We start from the raw sequence: 21,629 nt of genomic DNA, 5'->3' as shown, positions 1-21,629 counted from the left end.
GTAACCCTGTATTTTCCATGGCTAATCCATCTAGCCTTCACATCCCTGGACACTTTAGCACGGCCAGTCCACCTATCCTCACATTCTTGAACAGTGGGAGGAAACCGGAGCACCTGAAGGAAACCCACGCAGACATGGGGAGAATGTGCAAACTCCACATAGAATTGCCTGCGTGTAGAACAGAAGCCGGATCCCTGACACTGTGAGGCAGCAGTGCTAACCAGAAGAACTGGATAAAAGTGGGGTGCGTTGCTGCTTGAACTACCATATTGCTTTGCCAGTCCAAGAGTTATTCTCATAAAACAGGGTAGATATGTCCTAAAGTATGAGCATAAGTGATGAATTTTCAATGTCCTTGTTAGGAATGCAACTTCTTGAGAAGAAAGAAGTAAGTGAAAAAACAATAACTTTAAAGCTCACTTTGGTAAATGTGGGGAGAGAAACAAAACCAGCTGGAGACAGTACTATTCATTGTACAACATGTTCAAATACAATAGTTTGATTCTTCCAGTGGGGGTTCAACCTGTTTAGCTAAGCAGTACCTAGGTGCTTCAGAAGTTAAAGTAATCAGTATGAACATTCCCTGCTCAACACTATCCATCTTAAAATGAAAGTTGTGAATATGTTTATGTACATTCAGAAGAAGCAATCAAACCCATATCAGTGTGTCAGTACTGTGGATGATTTGCCAGAGACTCTGCTTCTTAATTGATGGAAGTTTTTGCCTGGAACATTCAGAGTTCAGCTTTTCTGATGGATTTCTGAATGAATTCTTATTATTAAAGACATTCGAGATGACATGTATGGGTGGCATAGGAAGGGTCAGAACTTATTCTGTTGTAACAAATTTTTCATGGAATCAATCACATTATTGATTATTAATGTTCTTTACAAACAAATGCATGAATAAACTATTCATTAAGCGTAAAAGATCTATGTGTTAAACATTTATTCCTATGTTAAGCTACACAACCATGAGTGCAGAAATCAAATCAACACACGACAGCACTTCTTTAATACTGAACAATCATTTTGTTCACAAAGGATATCGCATCCAGATTTTGCTGATATGCAAATATAGGTTATTAAAATAACAAAGCATTAGATTACAGTGCATGATCTGGTTAGGTATATAAACCTCACATTTCACATCCCAGTGCCATTATAACAGCCCTTTGTCCATCAAAACAGCCCTTTGGGTGAAAATTCAAAATGGGAAAGGTAAGGCGGGTAGTAATTGTAAAATGTAGCAGCTATTTATTACTTTTGTCACCTTGTAGATTTTATTGAACTAACTTTCTTCTCCTCACTACAGATAATTTTTTATGAGGACAAAAACTTCCAGGGCCAGTGCTATGAGTGTAGCACTGACTGCTCAGATCTGCACTCATTCTTTACTCGATGTAACTCTATCCGAGTGGAGCGAGGCTGTTGGGTGCTTTATGAGAAAGCAAATTTCACTGGATATCAATATATTCTGACCAGGGGAGAATATCCAGACTATCAGCACTGGAATGGATACAGTGACAGTATTAAATCATGCCGGCTCATTCGCCATGTGAGTACGGGTTTAAATGAGAAAAGGACAGAGTTTTCAGGAGATTATTCACTGACATTTTAGTTACTCGATGTAAACTCAGACATCTGTGGATTTAAGAAATAACAGTAATAATTTACGTTCAGTGTTGGCGTACAATCACTTTGCTTTATTAAATCTACACTCTGTATAACATAAACGTAATACTATCTGTATTCTGAAAATTATAATGAATTTAAAAGCTGCGAGGCTGATTTGGTTTATATCCAGTAACGTTTGAGATGTAAATTCCCTGGTAAGTGGTTGGAATTTGAAACTCACTATTGCTGGGAATAATTGAAGAGTATTGCACAGGTAGATTTCAGGAAATGCTAGATAGGTTCACGATGGAGGGAAAATGATAAATAGTGAGAAGAGGTAAAATTCATGGTGCAAACACCAGCATAGGTCAGCTAGGCCGAATGGCTTGTTCCTTTGCTGCAAATTATTTTTAAAAGGATAGAGTTTCATCAAATTTTGCAATGAGGCAATAAATGTCAGAATGACCCTTTCACTTTGGGCATACAGTGTCAGTATCAGCACTCTCAGACTGGGTACCATTTGGTTTTAAAGCCAGAATATAGTTTCCTTTCTCTAACCCACTGTTTTGGACTTGGTTATTAAATGGCTGTCACTTTTACAAAGCCCAAGTGAACTACGTAAAAACTGATGCCTGATGTAAGATAGGGTGTCTGTCTAACATTAGGTCTAGGGTACCATGAGGGGATATTGCACTGGGAGCTTTACTCTCAATCCAACATGCTACATTCTGACTTTGGATTGCTTGTTGCTGACCTCATGTGAAAAAAGCAGGAGCATTTTAATTTCCCAGTGCTGATTGTATTCACTACGAACAATAAAAGCATGCATTAACCAGCAATTTACAGTAGATCTGAATAAAACACTAATACTGCAGTCAAATTGAAAACCTTGAATCTTTGTATCTAGGCATTAATAGTGTTTGAGAACAGGGAACAGAAATAGTAACTCTGAAACACACATTGTGAACTGCTGATAACATAGAAACTTGTTCAAAATTGGAATTAAAATGCCAACATAAACTTAAATGTATTTGATTTTTTTGGGATTTCAAATGATGTAGGAAAATATAACCATGTTGTTAAATATTAGCTTATAAAAGCAGTGATAAATTCTCAATTCCTAATTTAGTTTATTACATCAGCTAAGCATTGTCACTAATCTAGATGTCTCTAACTTTCCAGTGCCCAGTAACTTGACAGTGTAGGCATCCCCATTGCACTGTGTTACTGGTTTATCGAGCCATAAGCTATTTATAGCATAATGATGAATGTGCAATTGAATAGTTATACATTCTTAGTGGTTTGGAGATTGGTGTATAGAATTATAAATGTTACTGTCTAGAAATAAACTATTTTGTTTTTGATGCTTGCTGCTGCTCTTACAAGAATACAATCAAATCTATTTCTATTCACCTGTCCACTCCCCAATTCATATCAGTCTTTCTTTTCAGTTCAGTTCAATCACGTTATCATTGCCATTGGATCAGTCAGTTGTTAAGGATTCAAAGCTCTAAAAACTGTGGGCAAATGTTTCCCCAGTTGTGAAGTATGGGGTGAGGATGTTAGGTGGTGACCACATGTCACACCCACCACCAAGAAAATACCTTCAATCAGCTCATTAAGGGTTTGGGCAAGCTTCTCAGAGAATCCCAGGACTTGGCACTGCCAAACACTGTCAGCAAATCAGAATTTGGCAGCTACTGCGGGTTCTAAAGTCCGTCGCTTCAGGCCTCCTCTCTGGGGGAGCCAACAGTGCGGAGGTATGGAATTTTTATACTCCTCTTTCAGGGTGTGTGCAGTGGAAGGGGTGGTGTGAGGGCTTTGGAGGTAAAGGCAGACATGCGGCTTTTAGCGGTCAACCCTTTGCCTTCCATATCTACCACTCCGATTGCTCCACGATTGGAGAAATTTGAGCACTCACACCAACCTTGGCAGTTTCCTGCTTTCCCAGTTGGGAAACAGCTGAGGAGGGAGAGTGATCAGAGAAGTAGCAAACTGGACTCTTAAGTGAGCATTCATGGGCTGCATAAGAGCCTTAGCCAGTGATGGGATGAGAATATTTTTGCTCAGCCCATAATCAGTGAACTGATTAGAAGAGGGTGAAACTCTAATGGTTACTCATCCATTATTTTCCCTTCTTGCACTGGATAAAAAGGGAAAAGTTGCACAATGTGCGGTCAAAGATATATGCTCTAACTTTGCCCGGTTTTCTAGATGAAGGACATTTGTAGAGTTATAGAGCTATACAGTGCAGATATAGACTCTTCAGTCCAACTTGTTCATTCGACATTAGTTCATTTTTCAATGCAATTCCTTACTAACTACTAATCTTCTAATTTAGTGACTCACCAACGGTGAAAATTGGAAAGCTATCATGCTCTGCTACGTACTTGTGAACTTCTCCACTATATTTTTTCTTGTCCTGTTTCCATTTTCATTCTTGGGATGTGGGCTTTGTGAGCTGTCTTCTTGAAGCATTGCAGTCCATTAGCTGTAGGTCAACCCATAGTGCAGTTCGGGAGGGAATTCTAACATTTCGACCTAGCAACACCAAAGGAACAATGATTATATTTCCGAGTAATTTGATATATTTCAAATTAACAGTTTATTTTTTCAAAGTGAGTTATACCAAATAAATCATCTTAGAAAATCATTCAATTTGCACTAATTTTTTTTGACTCAGCAAGTTACAGTGAAGATGAATCTTTCTTTGTACAATAATATCATAGAACTGATAACAAATCTGTTTAATACTTCTCCCAAATTATATTTGCATCGAAGTCAATAAAAAGCAGTGATATAAATTATTCATTATGATATATTTTACAATATTGCACAAAGCCAAACTGACACTAATTTTATACCTTTTGAGTATCTTCTTAAAACGAAGGCTGACTAAAATTTCATCTTATGCAATTGCCTTTTGTATCTCTATGACCATTTGTTAAGGATTACATGGAAAAATTAACTTTAAGAACCAGTGTCATTGTCTGTAACAAGGACACACAATGGAATGTCTCATGAAACACATAGGTTTAGATTGAATGATATTGACAAACTGCGTTGAATCTCTCCGAATTTCCATTTCCATTATTATTCCAACAATAAACATATGGGTCAGATGTGAACTGTACTGTTGACTCATATTCCCACAATTACAGCCTTGTACTACAACAAATCTACCCTTTACAATTGCCTCGAGTCTAACAAGCAGGAGGCTGGAAGAACACAACAAGCCAGGCAGCATCAGGAGGTGGAGAAGTCGACGTTTCGGGCGTAACCCTTCTTCAGCCCTCAAGTCTGACAAGTGTCTATCATATTTCAGTTGTTATTGCCTTGAAGATATATTAGCAAATTAAATTAGCAAATTATTAACTATCATTTATTCTGTTTTAATACTGCAGGCCACTGGTGGTTTGTACAAAATTCGAATCTATGAACGGGCAGAGTTTGGTGGACAAATGGTAGAACTGACAGGAGATTGCCCATCTATCCATGATCGTTTCCCTTACCGTGAACTGCAATCCTGCCAAGTGATAGAAGGAGCTTGGGCCTTTTATGAGCATCCTAATTACAGGGGCAGACAGTATCTGCTTGAAAAAGGAGAATACAAGCACTACAGTGATTGGGGTGCAAACTTTCCCACTGTGGGATCCTGCCGTCGCATTATGGAGTTCTAGAAGATTCCACCTTGTGGTCTTTCTTTCCCCCTAGCTGGTATTTTAAATATCCAATAAAGTCTGAGAAGCAGCATATCTGATTTATGTGTTTTATATCTGAGTGTACCATACAAGCTTAATAATGGATTAGGAAGCTTAAAGCACAATCTGACTGGTCTTTTCCAGCATATATATGTGAAACAAACACAGAAGCAACACCAAAAGATTTGAACCAAAAATAAATTAGGCAAATTATTAACTGATGAAGAAATTGAATCAAATTTGGTCTAAGCTAAACTTTTTTAACATGTTGAGAATTTTTTAAAAAGACTAACACATGCAAAACTAGAAGCTAACATAAAACCTTATTTGATTTAAATCATTAAGAATTAACTTCAAACACATTGCATAATTTTAATAAGCATATCCAAGTATGATTGCACATCTGATGTTAATATACTTTAACATTAATTCTATGAAGTCTATAAATTCCTAAAAACAGTTCATCACCTACTCAAGCATATTCCCATTGCAATTCTCTAATCCCACTGTCAAGCATGGCTTCTCAAGTCAAGGACTGAGCCTTCTTTTTCATTCACTGGCAAAAGTAGCCTGAATGCTTTTAGTCTTTTGAAAGCTAGTATTTGCCCTTTTTCTGGATAAACTGCCTAGAATCACTTCTTGCGGGAGCTGGCATTACTGATTCACTGAGGCATTGTGCTTCACTTTAAACTGTATAAAGGAATGCTTTTCAAAATGAGATTCTTTTTATTCATCCTGTCACATTTGATTCTCACAATCCGTCTGATATGAATTGGAGTTCAGGTTTTGGCTGTTTATTTCCTCTTCCTGCCATTTCAATGTAATTTGCTCTCTGAAAATGATTTCTTCCTTGCTTTTTTTTTGTTCCTTACTTGCTGTCAGTTGGCACCTTGTTGAGTTTATTCTATTTTCTTCTTCTTGTAAACTAAAAGCTTTTATGATGCAACATTAGGACTTCACCCTGCTTATTCTCGCACCCTCATCAGTCTTACATTTCTACCCTTGTTAATGGCTTTCATTGTGGGCTTAGCCTTGTCTTAATACTAAAGATATTTTAGCCTTTCAGTTATTTACTGATAAATTTCATTCGAGGTATCTACTCATCTACTTAATATTCTCCATATCACCAAGTACAAATGGTTTAAAGCAAAAAGCAAAATGGATTCATATAGCACCTTACATGGTCCCAGGAAGTTCCAAGGTTTTCCACAGCCAATGAAATATGAATGAAATGCATTTTGTTGAAAGGTAGAAAATGATTAAGCTTTTTTTTTTCAAATTGAGGTCCGACAAATAACAATGCTGTTATGAGCGGATAACCATTTCTGCTATTATGAGCGGATAACCATTTCTACTGAGAGGTAAATACTGACCATCACAAGAACAAACCTCCTCAGCTTTCTTCTCAAAACTTTTAAATCCTCCAAATGGACTGGTGGGACTTCAGTTTAGTGATCAGTCCAGAAGACATTACTTTCAGCAGCAAGCAGCCCCTCAGTCAATTATCAACATGAATATTGCATTCCTGAGGTCATTGAGCTGACTCGAGGCAAGAATATTACCACTGGGATATAGCTAACACTCAGGCAACAATAAAAAAAATGAAAATTGTTCTTGAAATAACACATCTGAATTTTCATAACAAGATTCAAAGTTTCTGATAAAAATCATATTTCATTTATGTAAAGACCAATCAGAATATCAACATCTCTCTCCAATGAACTTTCAAAAAAGATCTAACTCTCCAAAATGCTGTGCACATATTTTGTAGATTTAGAATTAGATTTTAGACTTTATTGTCACGTGCACTCAAGGACAGAAGTGCAGGAGCACAGTGAAATGAGTATAATGTTGTCATGGATAGCCATCTTAGGTATCAAGGTAATTAGGTACAGAAAAAAAGCTGAGGTACAAAGTAGTAAGAGAAATCCTCCAGTCCAGTGGAGGCCTGGAAAATGAGATGAGTTGTTGTCAGGACCAATACCAACACCTACATATTGCCACCCAAGTAAGTACCAGGCTGGAAGACTCATGGGTGACCTTCTCATCCTAATTCCACTTGAAACCCTTAAGTGGTTAATTAAGGACCAGTTAAAGTCTTATTCTGGCCCAACTGGGAGACACACTCATGCCCTTGATTCTGACCCTTCTATGCCTTTTTAGCCTCACTCCTCAAGAAACCCCACTCCCCAGCAACATATACGTTTTTTCCTGGTTACTGCTCCATCCTGGGTGCCCATGAGTGCTGTACCAATAGGTGCCACAGCCTCCTCCAGGACATCACCAAGTGTTGGAATGTCCATCTTCTGTTTGGGCGGCAGCTTCAGGTGGCTGAGACATTGTATCCTGAGCTCCTCATTTGAGAGGAAGGTCCACTGGTGTCCACTGGTATCTGATAGATATCAGTTCTTTCTAAGTGTTAACATGTACATCTTGGCACTTTTGCAGGCACCACATGAGATCAAGATTGCGCTCTTGAATTTTGACTACCCATAGCGAGGGACAATTACTCTCGTAATGCATGAATAAAAAGCAATAAAGATGCATCATAGAAAAGCAAATTCCAATAATTCACAAGTGTACAGTAATTAGATAGAGAAGTTAGTGATAATTATCTGACATCTAGATATCCACAAAGAAGTCCAGAAATTGAAATGTGCAGATGCTTTAAATATAAATTTGATGTTTGAATTCATGCAGTAAAATAACTTGAGAGGATTAGTTTTCTTTTTGTCAAGATCCACCATAATATTATTACAAATTTGTAGACAAATAACTCCATAGAGGCCAGTATCCTGTCACCAAGTCACCCTTTATTTACACATGGAAAGTCCTTGAGACTGATCCAGCTCCTTCAGTGCCAGCTGTCAGAGCAAACAGGATGGTTGACACTCCTGTTTACATCTGTCAGCCTGGGCTCCCTGATTGGAGCAGATTAACAACTCCAATCAGAGACCTCATATTCTGTGAGTTCCACTTTGCTGACCATATTGCAATCATTACAGTTGGAGAGAAGAGGAGATAAAATCCTGAGGTCATAGCCTGGCAACGTAAAACTTTTATATATTATTTCATCTCACCACTGAAATGAATATGATCAATTATAAAACCACAGGCCCCATTCTGGCAGCATAGTTATCCTTGTCACTACAATCACTGTAAAAATTTCCTCCAAATTATTCAACCTATGTTCAGAAAATTAATCCTGGCGATATGCATTGTTGAATCTTTGATTTGTCCATAAACTATTCTGTATATCTCATCATTTTTCTTTCAGTGCTCCTGCATTTAGAGGCAGTATCATATAGAACTTGTCCTGGAAGTTGCCAAAGTGCATTCAGTTGCGATGGTACAGAGCTCCTTATTAGTTCAGAGAGCATGGGCAAATATTCTGGGCTCTGGTTAGTAAAATTTGAGAAGTTTAAAATTTTGAATGGGCCATTAGCCTGTGTACAGAGCCCTGTGGAAAGATTTCCTATTGTGAACTAAGGCCTCCAGAGGACTACATTGCATTTAACTGGGTAGTTAGCCAGGACGTACATATATACATACATACATACATAGATACATAGACAGATAGTTACATAGATAGATACATACATACACACATAGATAGATAGATAGATAGATAGATAGATAGATAGATAGATAGATAGATAGATAGATAGATAGATAGATAGATAGATAGATAGATAGATAGATTAGATAGATTAGATAGATAGAATTTACAGTACAGAAGGACGCTATTTGACACATTGTCTCTGTACTAGCTCCCAAAAGCACTTCTCAGCTAGTCCCACTCTCCAGCCCTATCTCCATTGCTCTCATCACTTTACTCACTTTCATCACTTTTAAATGCATATCCAGCTCTCTTTTAAAACCTCACATGGAATCTCCCTCCTCCACTCTCATACTCAACACACTGATGCTACCAGACCTGTGAGTTTCTCCAGCAATTTCTGTTTTTGTTTCAGCATTCCTGATTTTAGTGAATTCACATTAACTTTATCCAGAACATTTGATTTTGTGGACACAAGTTAAGAACTGATTTGGTTGTAATGCACTACATGATGATGCACATTCTATGGTTTTGTATTTGACTGGTTGCTAATCAGAAGGCTACCTTTGGATATATACAATGAGATGAGCTAATGACTTCAGGAAAGAAGGAAAGACACCTGAGCATGGATGGGGAAAAGTCTATTTTCTGTGAAGTTTCCATATATTCTTTAATTATGAGTCAGAATAAAACAAAACAAAATAAAAATAATAAAATAAAGCAGGTATAACAGATTCAAGAGAAGCTAATTGTTGGATGATATAATTTGTACCATGCTGCAATTCTAAAATTTGCTAGTGTTTAAACGTTTTGATTGGAGACTGAGATCATGGTAAATTTCTACTTTATATTTGAAATTCGCAATAGCATGAATTTGAATCGACTGAAGCATAGTATTGTAACAAGCAGTCATAATTAATATGTATACTCTTGTCTTAGACTGTTAGATGCTATCCACAGTGAAAAGAAATTGTACCTAGTGTTTGAGTTTCTGAATCAAGATCTGAAGAAGTATATGGATTCTGCTCCTCCTACTGGGCTCCCTTTGCAATTAGTTAAGGTAATTAAGAATTAAACTTCGACATAATTTACGCAGGCTTGGATTATCATGCAGATTTTCATGAACCAAATGCCAGTTCCACCATTTTTGACTAACTTCTCCCTACCAGCTCTTCTTCATGATTCAAACCTGGCACCACGTTCATTTTGAGAAGATATACAGTTGATATTTTCCCAAACTTTTGCCAATATGTAGCTTACGTCAACTACAACCAGAAGTACAAGCGTAGAGATGTTTTGATTGCTTTTTTCAAACATTATTGTGCCTCACAATTTGCACAAATGCAAGAATGAATAAAATTGTGGAATCTGACACAGAGAATTATGAGAATAAACACATAACATAACATTCTGTGGCACCACACTTTAGAATTTTATTTTATTCTCTTGAAAAGGCATCACTGGCAAGGGTAATATTTATTACTGTTGTGAACTGCTGCTGTCTTTGTATAAAGGTTGTTAGTTCCAGGACTTTGACTCAGTGATGATGAAGAAATGGCAATATATTTCCAAGACGAAATGGTGTGTGACTTCGAGACAAAGATGGGACTCTCAGCTGTAGTATTCAGCTGAATAAGCCTTGGTAATTTGGTGCAGCAGATCTGATTTATGGTATCTTCTTCATCTAGTAGTCCCTCAAAATGAAGAGGATATTTGGCACAGAGTATAGCTAATGACAAGAACCTAGGCGAGGCTGGTACAATTGCAACATTTAAGAGGCATTTGGATGGGTATATGAATAGGAAGGGTTTGGAGGGATATGGGCCGGGTGCTGGCAGGTGGGACTAGATTGGGTTGGCATATCTGGTCGGCATGGACGGGTTGGACCGCAGGGTCTGTTTCCATGCTGTACATCTCTATGACTTCAAATCCTAATGACTCTCTGAGTAAAGATGTTTCTCCCCATCTCATTCATATCTCTCTCACTGGTAATCTTGAAATTGCGATCCCTAGTTACTAGTGACTAGTGGAAATGGAATATCCTTGGATGTCTAGCTTGTTCGGTGTACTTGGGAAGATAGGAAACTGAATATTAATGAGGTGAGCTGTGTCAATAATAAGGTGTTGAACAAGCAGTAATCCCCCAGAATTGGCAACTCCTCTCTGCCTAATAAGAAACTCATTTCACTCAATAGGTGCTTAAGGGATGCAATGTAGGCCTTGTTGGACTTCTCAGGCAATTCTGCCCTAAATCCTACCATAGCACACATCATTCAGGCCCATACAAAAATCTAAACAATAATTCTTTTAGATCTAATATAGGCATTGCCTTATTACGAATAATTTGGATGTTCCTCTCATAGATACATTATGACAGAACTACTGTGTCATGAGGTATACACAAACACAAGCTAAATGCATTTGCAGTCATCATTTGGAGACGGCGGTATTGGACTGGGGTCCAATTAAAATCAATTAAAGTTAAAATCACACAACACCAGGTTATAGTCCAACAGGTTTATTTGGGAGCACTAGCTTTCAGAGCACTGCACAACCACCTGATGAAGGAGCAGTGCTCCGAAAGCTAGTGCTTCCAGATAAACCTGTTGGACTGTATTTGCAGTTGTCAGTTTTCATCTCGATTTCTGTGGTATCTTGAATGCAAGATTGCATGCAAGCTTGCAACTGATGCTTCATGAAACTATCATTAACCTACTTCTATATCATTTACCAATATTATTGGGTGGGGGGGAGGAAAATTTTAGACTCTAGGGTGTTGATTCTGCCAGCTGGGCACGGAGGTGAATGGGTCCATGGGGCAGGGAGAGAGACTGCTGAGACCCAGGTGGAGAAGGCATTATCAGGTCCAAGGATTAGGGTTAGGGTTAGGGTTAGGGTTAGGGGGTTATTGCATCCAGTGATTAAGAGTGTTGTCCCCTTCATGAGAGGTGGGTATCAGTCCAGGATGGGTGTTTGAAGAGGTCCAGGGAGGTATGGTTGGTTGGGTGTGTGTGTGTCTGTGTGTGTGTATGTGTGTGTTGAATTGTGATGAAACAGCTAGGGTTATTTTGCAAATGAAAAATTAACATTGCATTCAATAATGCTCCCCAATTACACTGTATCATATAAGAGCACATCTTTGTAATTTTGAAAATGAATCCTTGCCGAAACCAGAAACATAACCCAACCAATGCAATTTAATTTGCTCTTTCTCAATTATGCCTGAAGGAAAGCTCTATAACCTAAATATTTATAATAAAGAACAGATGCATCCAATTCTCAAGATTGTGAATAAATATAAAATTTGATTATAAATTAATCAGCAACCCTCACCATGGATTTTTTTTGCAATCACTTTGCTCCTTTTCAGGCATTAAAAGAAAATCTTTGTCCCTTAATGTGAAGGCTTACTGAGGAAAGAAAACCAGTAAGTTAAAAATTCAGGAGCCTAAAATCTCTGCTTTTACTTCATTTATGCAGATTGAATCATGAATCTGTAAATGATCATTGGAAAGATAAATGATACACACACAAACACACACAAACACACACACACACAATTTCTTCGGCTTGCACCGAAACTAAGAAACTAGAATTCAGGTCATGTTAACATTTTACGGATCACCTTCCTGTTTTAATTTCACAGGCGACCTGGTTCAAAACTAGACAATCAAAGGTGAAGACACAGAGAAAAAAGTTTAAGAAATGCCAACTTTACGGTGACAGACAATTTTCTGCTCAAACCAACAGCTGATTGGCAGAGCCATTGAAAAACAACAGATTGCTCAAACGTGAACAGCAGAAGTTAGGAGCCTAGCTTGACGTCAGGAGGTAGGTGTAAACTGTCCATGTTGGGTAAGAATAAGTATTTAAAGATGTCTTGAACTTTTCAAAACCTCTTCTACTTAGATCAGAAAGGTGCTATCCCCCGTCCACACTATTACACATCAGGCTTGAAGGAACACACATGCACAATATGGTAACCTGTATTGCCTGACCTTAAACTGACTGAAGAGTCATGACTGTTGCAAATGAATCTGAAAGGTTCCTTCCTTGATTAATTTTGGTAAATAGTGCCACTCACTGTGTTGATGCTGTGAGGGTTGGGAGAGAGTGCTGTGGGCAATGGTTGCACACCTGAGGGTAGCACCCACACCATTCCCCTCACCTCTGACCAAGGACCAAAGGGATGGTTCCACATCCATCAGAAATTTACCTGTACCTGTACCAATGTCATCCACTGCATCAATTGCACCCAGTGTGGTCTCCTCTACATCGGGGAGACAGGACGCCTTCTTGTGGATCATTTCAGAGAACATCTCTGGGACATCCCCAGCCACCAACCCCACTGCCCCATGGCTGAACACTTCAACTCCCATGTGGTTGCAGGGTCCCAAGGCAGAATATGCGGTGTTCCTCCACCAGGTGTCGGATGGTAACGATTTGGCAGGGGAGGCAGTCCAGCAGGTCCTGGGCTGCCTCCATGGCCAAACTGTTACCACCAAACGCCTGGAGGAGGAACACCTCATATTCTGCCTTGGGTCTCTGCAACCACACGGGATAAATGTGGATTTCAACAGCTTCCTCATTTCCCTTCCTCCCACATTATCCCAGTCCCAAGCCTCCAACTCGGCACCGCCCTCTGGACCCCGTCCATCACTCCCCCCTCTGACCTATTACCTTTTGCCTCACCTTCATCCACCTATCACTTTCCCAGCTACCTCCCCCCAACTCCGCCCCTCTCAAATTTATCTCTCAGCTCCGACCCACAAGTTTCATTTCTGATGAAGGGCTTATGCCTGAAACGTTGTTTCTCCTGCTCCTTGGATGCTGCCTGACTGATTGTGCTTTTCCAGCACCACACTCTCGACTCTGATCTCCAGCATCTGCAGTTCCTCACTTTCTCCTACCTGAGGGTAGTGTGTTCCTCACAGTTCTCAGTAATAATCTGCACATCCATATGATCTATAAATTGTTTCAGGATTGCAATAACCTTCCTGTTGTTTATACAACAAAGCTCTTATAATTAGACATTTCCGCTACCTCCAAACGGACCCCACCACCAGGGATATATTTCCTTCCCCACCCATTTCCGCTTTCCACAAAGACCGTTCCGTCCGTGACTACCTGATCTGGTCCACGCCCCCCCAATAACCCACCCTCCCCTCCTGGCACCTTTCCCAGCCACCGCAGGAATTGCAAAACCTGCGCCCACACCTCTCCCCTCACCTCCACCCAAGGCCCCAAAGGAGCCTTCCACATCCATCAAAGTTTCACCTACACATCCACAAATATCATTTATTGTATCCGTTGCTCCCGATGCAGTCTCCTCTACATTGGGGAGACAGGGCGCCTTCTCTCAGAGCACTTTAGGGAACATCTCCGGGACACACACACCAATCAACACCAACATCCCGTGGCCCAACATTTCAACTCCCCCTCCCACTCTGCCGAGGACATACAGGTCCTGGGCCTCCTTCACCGCCGGTCCCTCACCACCCGACGCCTAGAGGAAGAACGCCTCATCTTCCGCCTCGGAACATTTCAATCGCAGGGAATCAATGTGGACTTCACCAGTTTCCTCATTTCTCCTCCCCCCACCTTACCCCAGCTCCAACCTTCTAGCTCAGCACCATCCTCATGACTTGTCCTACCTACCAATCTTCCTTTCCACCTATCCGCTCCACCCTCCTCTCTGACCTATCACCTAACACTATTGTACTCTTTGCTACCTTTTCCCCAGCTCCACCCCCCTCCCATTTATCTCTCCACCCTGGAGGGTCCCTGCCTTCAGTCCTGATGAACGGCTTTTGCCTAAAACATCAGTTGTCCTGCTCCTCGGATCTGCCTGACCTGCTGCGCTTTTCCAGCACCACTCTACTCTAGACTCTTATTGTTAGACCGACAGGTGGCTACCTGCATCCACACGAAAATCCAACAGACTTGATAAGAGACCCCATACAACCTGGTGAGCAGCAGGTGCTGAAAATGGTGAGTCCCTGACACAGCTAAGTGATCAATGGTGACCGGCACTAATTCTAAACAATGGAAACTAAGAGAAGTTAGGCTTTGGGCCTTCAAGATTAACCACAAAAAAAAACTGTTGATAAAGAAGATGGATTTCAAGACTGGGGTCACGTTTTTAAGGTGAGAGGAGAGAGGTTTAAAAAGACATGAGGGGCAATTATTTTACCCGAAGGGCAGTTCCCGTGTGGAACGAGCTTCCTGAGGAAGTGGTGGATGTGGGTACTGTTACAACATTTAACAGATATTTGGATAAATAGGAAAGGAACATGGGCCATGAGCAGACAGGTGGGACTAGTTTAGTTTGGGATTAGGTTCAGGATGAACTGGTTGGACAAAACGGTTTGTTTCCAAGCTGTATGACTCTATGACTATATAAGATTTCAAAATAAACAGGTACCGCTGATTGCTGTTGACAGTGAATCCCGAAAACCTTATGGCAACAAAGAAAGCCACTTCAGAGAATGATACAAGGAGAAAGTGAGGACTGCAGATGCTGAAATCAGAGTCAAGAGTGTGATGCTGGAAAAGCGAAGCAGTTCAGGCAGCATCCAAGGAGTAGGAGACTCAACATTTCACTCATAAGCTCAAATTCTGATGAAGAGCTCCTGCCCAAAACATTGATTCTCCTGCTCCTTGGATGCTGCCTGACTTGCTGTGCTTTTCCAGCTCCACACTCTCGACAGAGAATCATACAGAAAACTTCTCAAACCTTGCAGAAGATGTACAGTGACAGAAAAATCGGCAACTCCAAAGCAGAAGTACAGAGAGCATCATAGTGTGGCTGGCTGTGCAAATGATCTCCTGTCCTAACTGAGTCCATGAATTACTGTGGCATCAAAGATAGCGTAAGCTAAAGCAAAGTAAAACCCTTGCTCAACCAGGAGACTTTAAATTATGCAGCAATTAAGGATGAAAGGGCATTAATTCTAAAAAAAAAGTCACAGATCTGACAAAGTATTGTCACGGTAGAGCATGGATACAAAAAAGCAGGACAGGTAAATTGGAACTAAGAAAGCCAGGAGTGAAACTGGCATAATCCAGGAGCAGTTGAGAATGTGGTTCTGGAAAAGCACAGCAGGTCAGGCAGCATCCAAGAAGCAGGAAAATTGACATTTCGGGCATAAGCTCAAAACGTCGATTCTCCTGCTCCTCAGATGCTGTCTGACCTGCTGTGCTTTGCCAGCATCACACTCTCGACTCTGATCTCCAGCATCTGCAGTCCTCACTTTCTCCTCATAACCCAGGAGCAGCTGGATGGGTGTTACAAGTCAATGCATTATGCACTAAGAACATTATCTACTACAGTAACATAGTATAGTATTATTGAGAACGAATATCTCCCGGTTACATAGCCCTGCAAGACATTTTCAGACTACCTCCTTGGTCTGAAAGTGGTCATAGAAATGGATAAAAAGCTCTTCATTTATCTGTTGGAGCAAGAGAACCTTGCAAGAATGCCTCCAAGAATGTAAAGATTTCAACTTTACTTCATGAGGTTCATTCACAAAACATAATATGCAGAGGAAACTGCACACTCTGGTAGATGTGCTCTCCAAGTGAAGTTTGACAGCCTTACCAGCCCCACTGTAGATTTCATCCAAGATATTTAAATCATACTCCTCATCTCTAGTGGCACAGTGGCCAGCAAGTCGTAATTGGTTTAGTTAGATTCAGCCATAACAAATGAGAGATAAGGAATTACTTACAATCAGCTGATACTACTCATGGAGTTAGCAGCACCCAAAGGGCAGTGTTGTGGCTGTGAAGATGAATATACAACACAGGAATAATTTTGCATTGTTGACAAAGTACCAACACATGCTGAATCAGTGGCTATCCGTCAAGAGTTTTACCAAGTTCATGTCGCAATCACCAACTGCAGGACCAGGGCTGAATCATCAGTGAAGTGACCTGTCACCTCAAAGAATGCTGAGGAACTCATGGTCATATGTCACATATGTTTCATCTACAGGCAACAATATAGAAAACCTTTAATGCCCTTCACATCCCCACTAGACTTTGGGCGTGTGTGGAGGTGGATCTGTTTATTTTCAATGTTTCCATCATCATTTTTTTTTCCAAGTGGGATGAAGTTAAAAAAGTTGCATAAAACAACCACCGGTGCAGTGATTCATGATGCAAGAAGACACATGGTATCCCTGATGTGGTTGTTTTGGCCAATAGGGCAAAGTTGTCATGGCTCTAGCCACTTTGCAACTCGATCTGAATATGAACATGTCACAAGCTCACCACTGCATTCAAAATCGAATGGGGGGAATTGAATGAGGGGGTCTGAATGTATTGTCTCTTTTGAAGAATTCTGAATTGTACGCAGCGCTGTTAAACTAAAAGTTCACCTATTCCACTGTGGTTCTGGTGACCATTAAAGCTATTAACAAACAGAGAGCTGAAGAATCTGATACCTATCTTACTTACAAAATTGGTTCCACAGTTATAGCTTCATAATTACCAAGCAGGGTATGATAAATTGCGATCGTATCACACACAGCAAGCCACCCACTACAAGAAATACTTTTCATGCATGAAATCTACCAGAGGTAGGAGAGGTTCAACACATGTGGGTGTATTCTTTAAATATCAAATGTCCAATCATCCCGGAGAGGCAAAACAATGGAAATTGTCCATTACCCATACTGCCAAAGGAATCATGGGAAGGAAATGCAGCAATCTCATTCCATTATGGTGGAGATGTCTACAGATTATATTTTGGAGTGAAATGACTGTTGAAAGTGGGAACAGAAAACAGGGAATATCTACAAGGTCCACTTTATCAATCACCTTTAGCATTTTATAGATCTCAATCTGATCCCCTACTCATTCTTCTGAACTGCAGTGAGTAGAAGCCTGAAATATTCAATTGCTCCTTGTATGACAGACCTTTCATCCCTGGAATCAATCAGGTAAACCTCTCCTGAACTGCTCCTAGTCCAACCACATCCTTCTTAAAGTAAGGAGGCCAAAACTGGACACAATATTCCAAGTATGGTTGTAGCAATCCTTATATAACTGTAACAACACTTCTTCACTTTTATAATCGAGTCCTTTTGCAATAAATGCCAAGATTCCATTTCAAATCTATAGCACATGATAATAATCATCATCTTCAGTCTAACTAGGTAGGGAAATTCTGGTCTGAATAGATCACAAAAGCTGTTTTCTGTTCAAATTGGATGAGATTGAAGCACATCACCGTAATATTGATTTGAATATGTGTTTGACTGCCATTCTGTCATTAAATTAATGATGCTGTCTTACAATTAAACATATATTCCAATTATTTGCATCTTGAAAATGATCTTTTTCCTAAAATATTAATCACCTCCGACAGATTTATCACACAATTCAAATGTGTTTCTTTATTATATGTATTGATAACTTGCAGTAACATTCTTGGTCATATTATCTATGGATAAATGTTTGACTCTTTCAGTACGAAAGATGACAATCTGCAGTTTAATTGGAAGCATTCTGTATTAGTACTGTCATTAATAAAGGATTCAATACAACTTAACTTCCTGTTCACAATTACATCTAACCATTTATCCAATATTAATTATTTCAAACTTAATCTTCACACTTTCTCATTCGCTTTCAAACAAAGACGAGCAGTTGGTTAACATTCTTGTGAGGTGCAGTTAATTTACTTTGTCAATGTCCAGTACAGTAGAACATAAGGAAGCACTATCAACCCAGTGGGAGCTCTAGCTATTAATAGGTAAGGAATTCAGTCATTGCGTAATACTGTCTGAAAGGTAGTTTAATACATGATTTGTAGGAACAATAAAAGTTGTGATTTTTTTTTAGAAGCTCATAACAGTAATAAAGTTATACCTTAAACCGAGCATAATAAAGCTTTTTCTTTCTGCACAATATTGTTGCAAAACAAAACACATATCCAGTCTTCACTTAGAAGGATTTTAATGCCTTTTGAAGTAAATAATGCAAATAATTCCATTTTCTGGAACCATAACAGCTTACAGCACTGCAGGGGCATTTTGGCCTATTGTAACTGTGCAACCACTTTGAAAACATTATCCCACTCCATTATTGAATTGAAATGAATTGAATTGAATTTATTGTCACATGCACCAAGGCACAGTGATGCAAGACCTTTGTCTTGTGAGTAATACAGGCAGATCACAGAGTTAAGTAGCACAGATAAGTAAATAATAGGTAACAGCGGCAAAAACAAAAACACAGGTACAGGCGAATGTTAAGAGTTTGTGAGTCCATTCAGTATTCTAACAACAGTAGGGGAGAAAATGTTATGAAACTGGCTGGTGTTCAGGCTTCTGTACTTCTCTCCGATGGTAGATGTTGTAGAAAAACATTTCCAGGGCAGGATGGATCTTTAAGAATGCTGTCAGCCTTTCCTTGACAGTGGGCCTGGTAGATGGATTCTGTGGATGGGAGGTTGGCCTTTGTGATTGTCCAGGCCGAGTTCACTACTCTCCGAAACTGACTCCAACCTTGAATGGTCCATTGCCATACCAGGTCGTGATACACCAAACAGAATGCTCTTGATGGCGCACCAATAAAAATTGGCAAGGGTATTCACCATTATGCCAAATTTCCTCAGCTGCCTGGGGAAGAAGAGACATTGTTAGGCCTTTGTAACCAGTGTGGAGAAAGTGAGGTCTGCAGATGCTGGAGATCAGAGCTGAAAATGTGTTGCTGGAAAAGCGCAGCAGGTCAGGCAGCATACAGGGAACAGGAGAATCGACGTTTCGGGCACAAGCCCTTCCTCAGGGCTTGTGTCATGAAGAAAGCTTGTTGTGGATGACCAATCCCAGGAGCTTGACACTCTCCACTCGTTCCACCTCTGTGCTGTTAATGTGTAGGGGGGCATGAATAACATTCCGCCGAAAGTCAATAATGAGTTCCTTGGCTTTGCCGACATTGAGAGCTAAGTTGTTCTCCGTGCACCATTTTTCCAGGTCTTCCATTTCCCATCTGTGGTCTGTTTCATCACCATCTGAGATTTGACCGACTATGGTGGTGTCATCACTGAACGTGTAAATGGCATTAGTCTGATATTTGGCGACGCAGTCATGGGTATACAGTGAGTATAGTAGGGGGCTGAATATGCACCCCTGGGGTCTCCAGTGTTGAATCTGAGTGAGGATGAAATATTGTCCCCAATCTTCACTGATTGTGGCCTGTGGGTCAGGAAACTGAGGATCCAGTTGCAGAGAGTGGAGCTTAGTCTGAGATCACTAAGTTTAGTAATCAATCTCAAGGGGATAATAGTGTTGATAGCTGAACTGTAGTCAATGAGTAGGATTCTTACGTAGCTGTTCTTGGCGTCAAGATATTCTAGGAGGAGTGAAGGGCAAGAGATATGGCATCTGACGTGGATCTGCTGGTCCGATAGGCAAATTGGAGTGGGTCAAGAACAGTGGGTCACTGGAGTTGATTAATGCCATGACCAGCCTTTCAAAGCACTTTGTGAGGACCAAAGTTAGGCCACTGGGCCGTAGTCATTGAGACATGCTGCATGAGCCGCCTTAGGCACAGGGATGATGTTGGCCCTCTTGAAACAGGCAGGGACAGTGGCCTGCTGCAGGGAGAGGTTGAAGATGTCCGAGAAGATATCTGCCAGTTAATCTGTGCATGCTCTGAGTGCACGGCCTGGTACTTCTCTGATCCCATTGCTTTCCTTGGATTCACACAAAGGAAAACTGATCTGACCTCTGATGCAGTGACTGTTGGGATAGGTTCATCAGGACTTGTCGGAATAGGTGTTACCTCTCCGCCGCAATTCTGCTCAAAGCGAGCTTAGAAGGTGTTGAGACAATCTGGGAGGGATATGTCATCGTTTGCTATCTTGCACTGCTTTTTAAGAACCTGTGATGTCATTCAGTCCTTGCCACATTCGCTGGGTGTCTGTCTGGGTCGCTAATTTGGATCAGTATTGGTCTTTGGCTGTCTTAATGGCTCTGCAAAGGTCATACTTGGATTCCTTACATTTGAGTGGGTTTCCTGATCTGAAGGCCTCATGCCTGGATATTAGCAGGTTCTGTACATCCTGATTCATCCAGGGTTTCCTGTTGGGGAACACCCAGATTTACTTCCTCAGTATGCAGTCCTCCACACACTTGCTGATAAAGTCTGTGACCATGGTGGTGTACTCGTCCAAGGTACCTGCAGACTGTTTGAACATGGCCCAATCAGCTGATTCCAGACAGCACCGGAGTTGATCCTCTGTTTCCTTCAACCAGCGTGAGGGGATCTCCTCCTTGAGCTTTTGCTTGTTAGCCAGGAGAAGAAACACGGGATTGTGGTCGGAATTCCCGAAATGAGGGCAGGGGATGGAGTGGTAGGCATCTTTCACAGTGGTGTAGCAGTGGTCTAAAATGTTCGGGCCCCTGGTGAGACAGTTAATGTTCTGGTGGTACTTGGGCAACACCTTCCTTAGATTGGTTTGACTGAAGTCACCAGTTACAATAAACAGGGCCTCAGGGTGTTCCGTCTCCAGGGTACTTGTAGTGGAGTACAGCACATCCAGAGCTTCCTCAACCTTTGCTCTTGGCGGTATGTACACAGCAGTTAGTACAGCAGCAGTAAATTCCTGTGGTAGGTAGAAGGGGCGGCATTTGATGGTGAGGAGTTCAAGGTTTGGGGAGCAATGGCTTCCCAGGGTTGCAATGTCCGTGCACCACAAGTTCTTGATTAAAAAGCAAACCCCTCCACCCTTTGTCTTA

General features: G+C 40.6%; 1 protein-coding gene and 1 long non-coding RNA gene across 2 annotated transcripts in view; one reads left to right on the top strand and one right to left on the bottom strand.

The window, feature by feature from the left end:
• The first annotated feature begins 1,167 nt into the window (after positions 1 to 1,167).
• LOC122551299 (gamma-crystallin S-1-like) lies at positions 1,168 to 5,370 on the top strand. Its single transcript, XM_043693006.2, has 3 exons — positions 1,168 to 1,221; positions 1,316 to 1,558; positions 5,022 to 5,370. The coding sequence occupies exons 1-3, from the start codon at positions 1,213 to 1,215 to the stop codon at positions 5,295 to 5,297; spliced, it is 528 nt and encodes a 175-aa protein (XP_043548941.2). The 5' UTR covers positions 1,168 to 1,212; the 3' UTR covers positions 5,298 to 5,370.
• The window catches only part of LOC122551977 (uncharacterized), a 105,680-nt gene continuing 85,345 nt past the window's right edge, over positions 1,295 to 21,629 (bottom strand). The window contains exon 4 of the long non-coding RNA XR_015757591.1: positions 1,295 to 4,158. This is a non-coding gene — a long non-coding RNA (uncharacterized LOC122551977). The remainder of the gene's footprint in view (positions 4,159 to 21,629) is intronic.

The sequence above is a fragment of the Chiloscyllium plagiosum genome, unplaced genomic scaffold (genome assembly GCF_037043375.1).
Source record: "Chiloscyllium plagiosum isolate Xiang-an unplaced genomic scaffold, Cpla_swu_hap1 HiC_scaffold_7, whole genome shotgun sequence".
NCBI classification, from domain to species: Eukaryota; Metazoa; Chordata; class Chondrichthyes; order Orectolobiformes; family Hemiscylliidae; genus Chiloscyllium; species Chiloscyllium plagiosum.
This window is presented reverse-complemented; position numbering and strand designations above follow the sequence as displayed.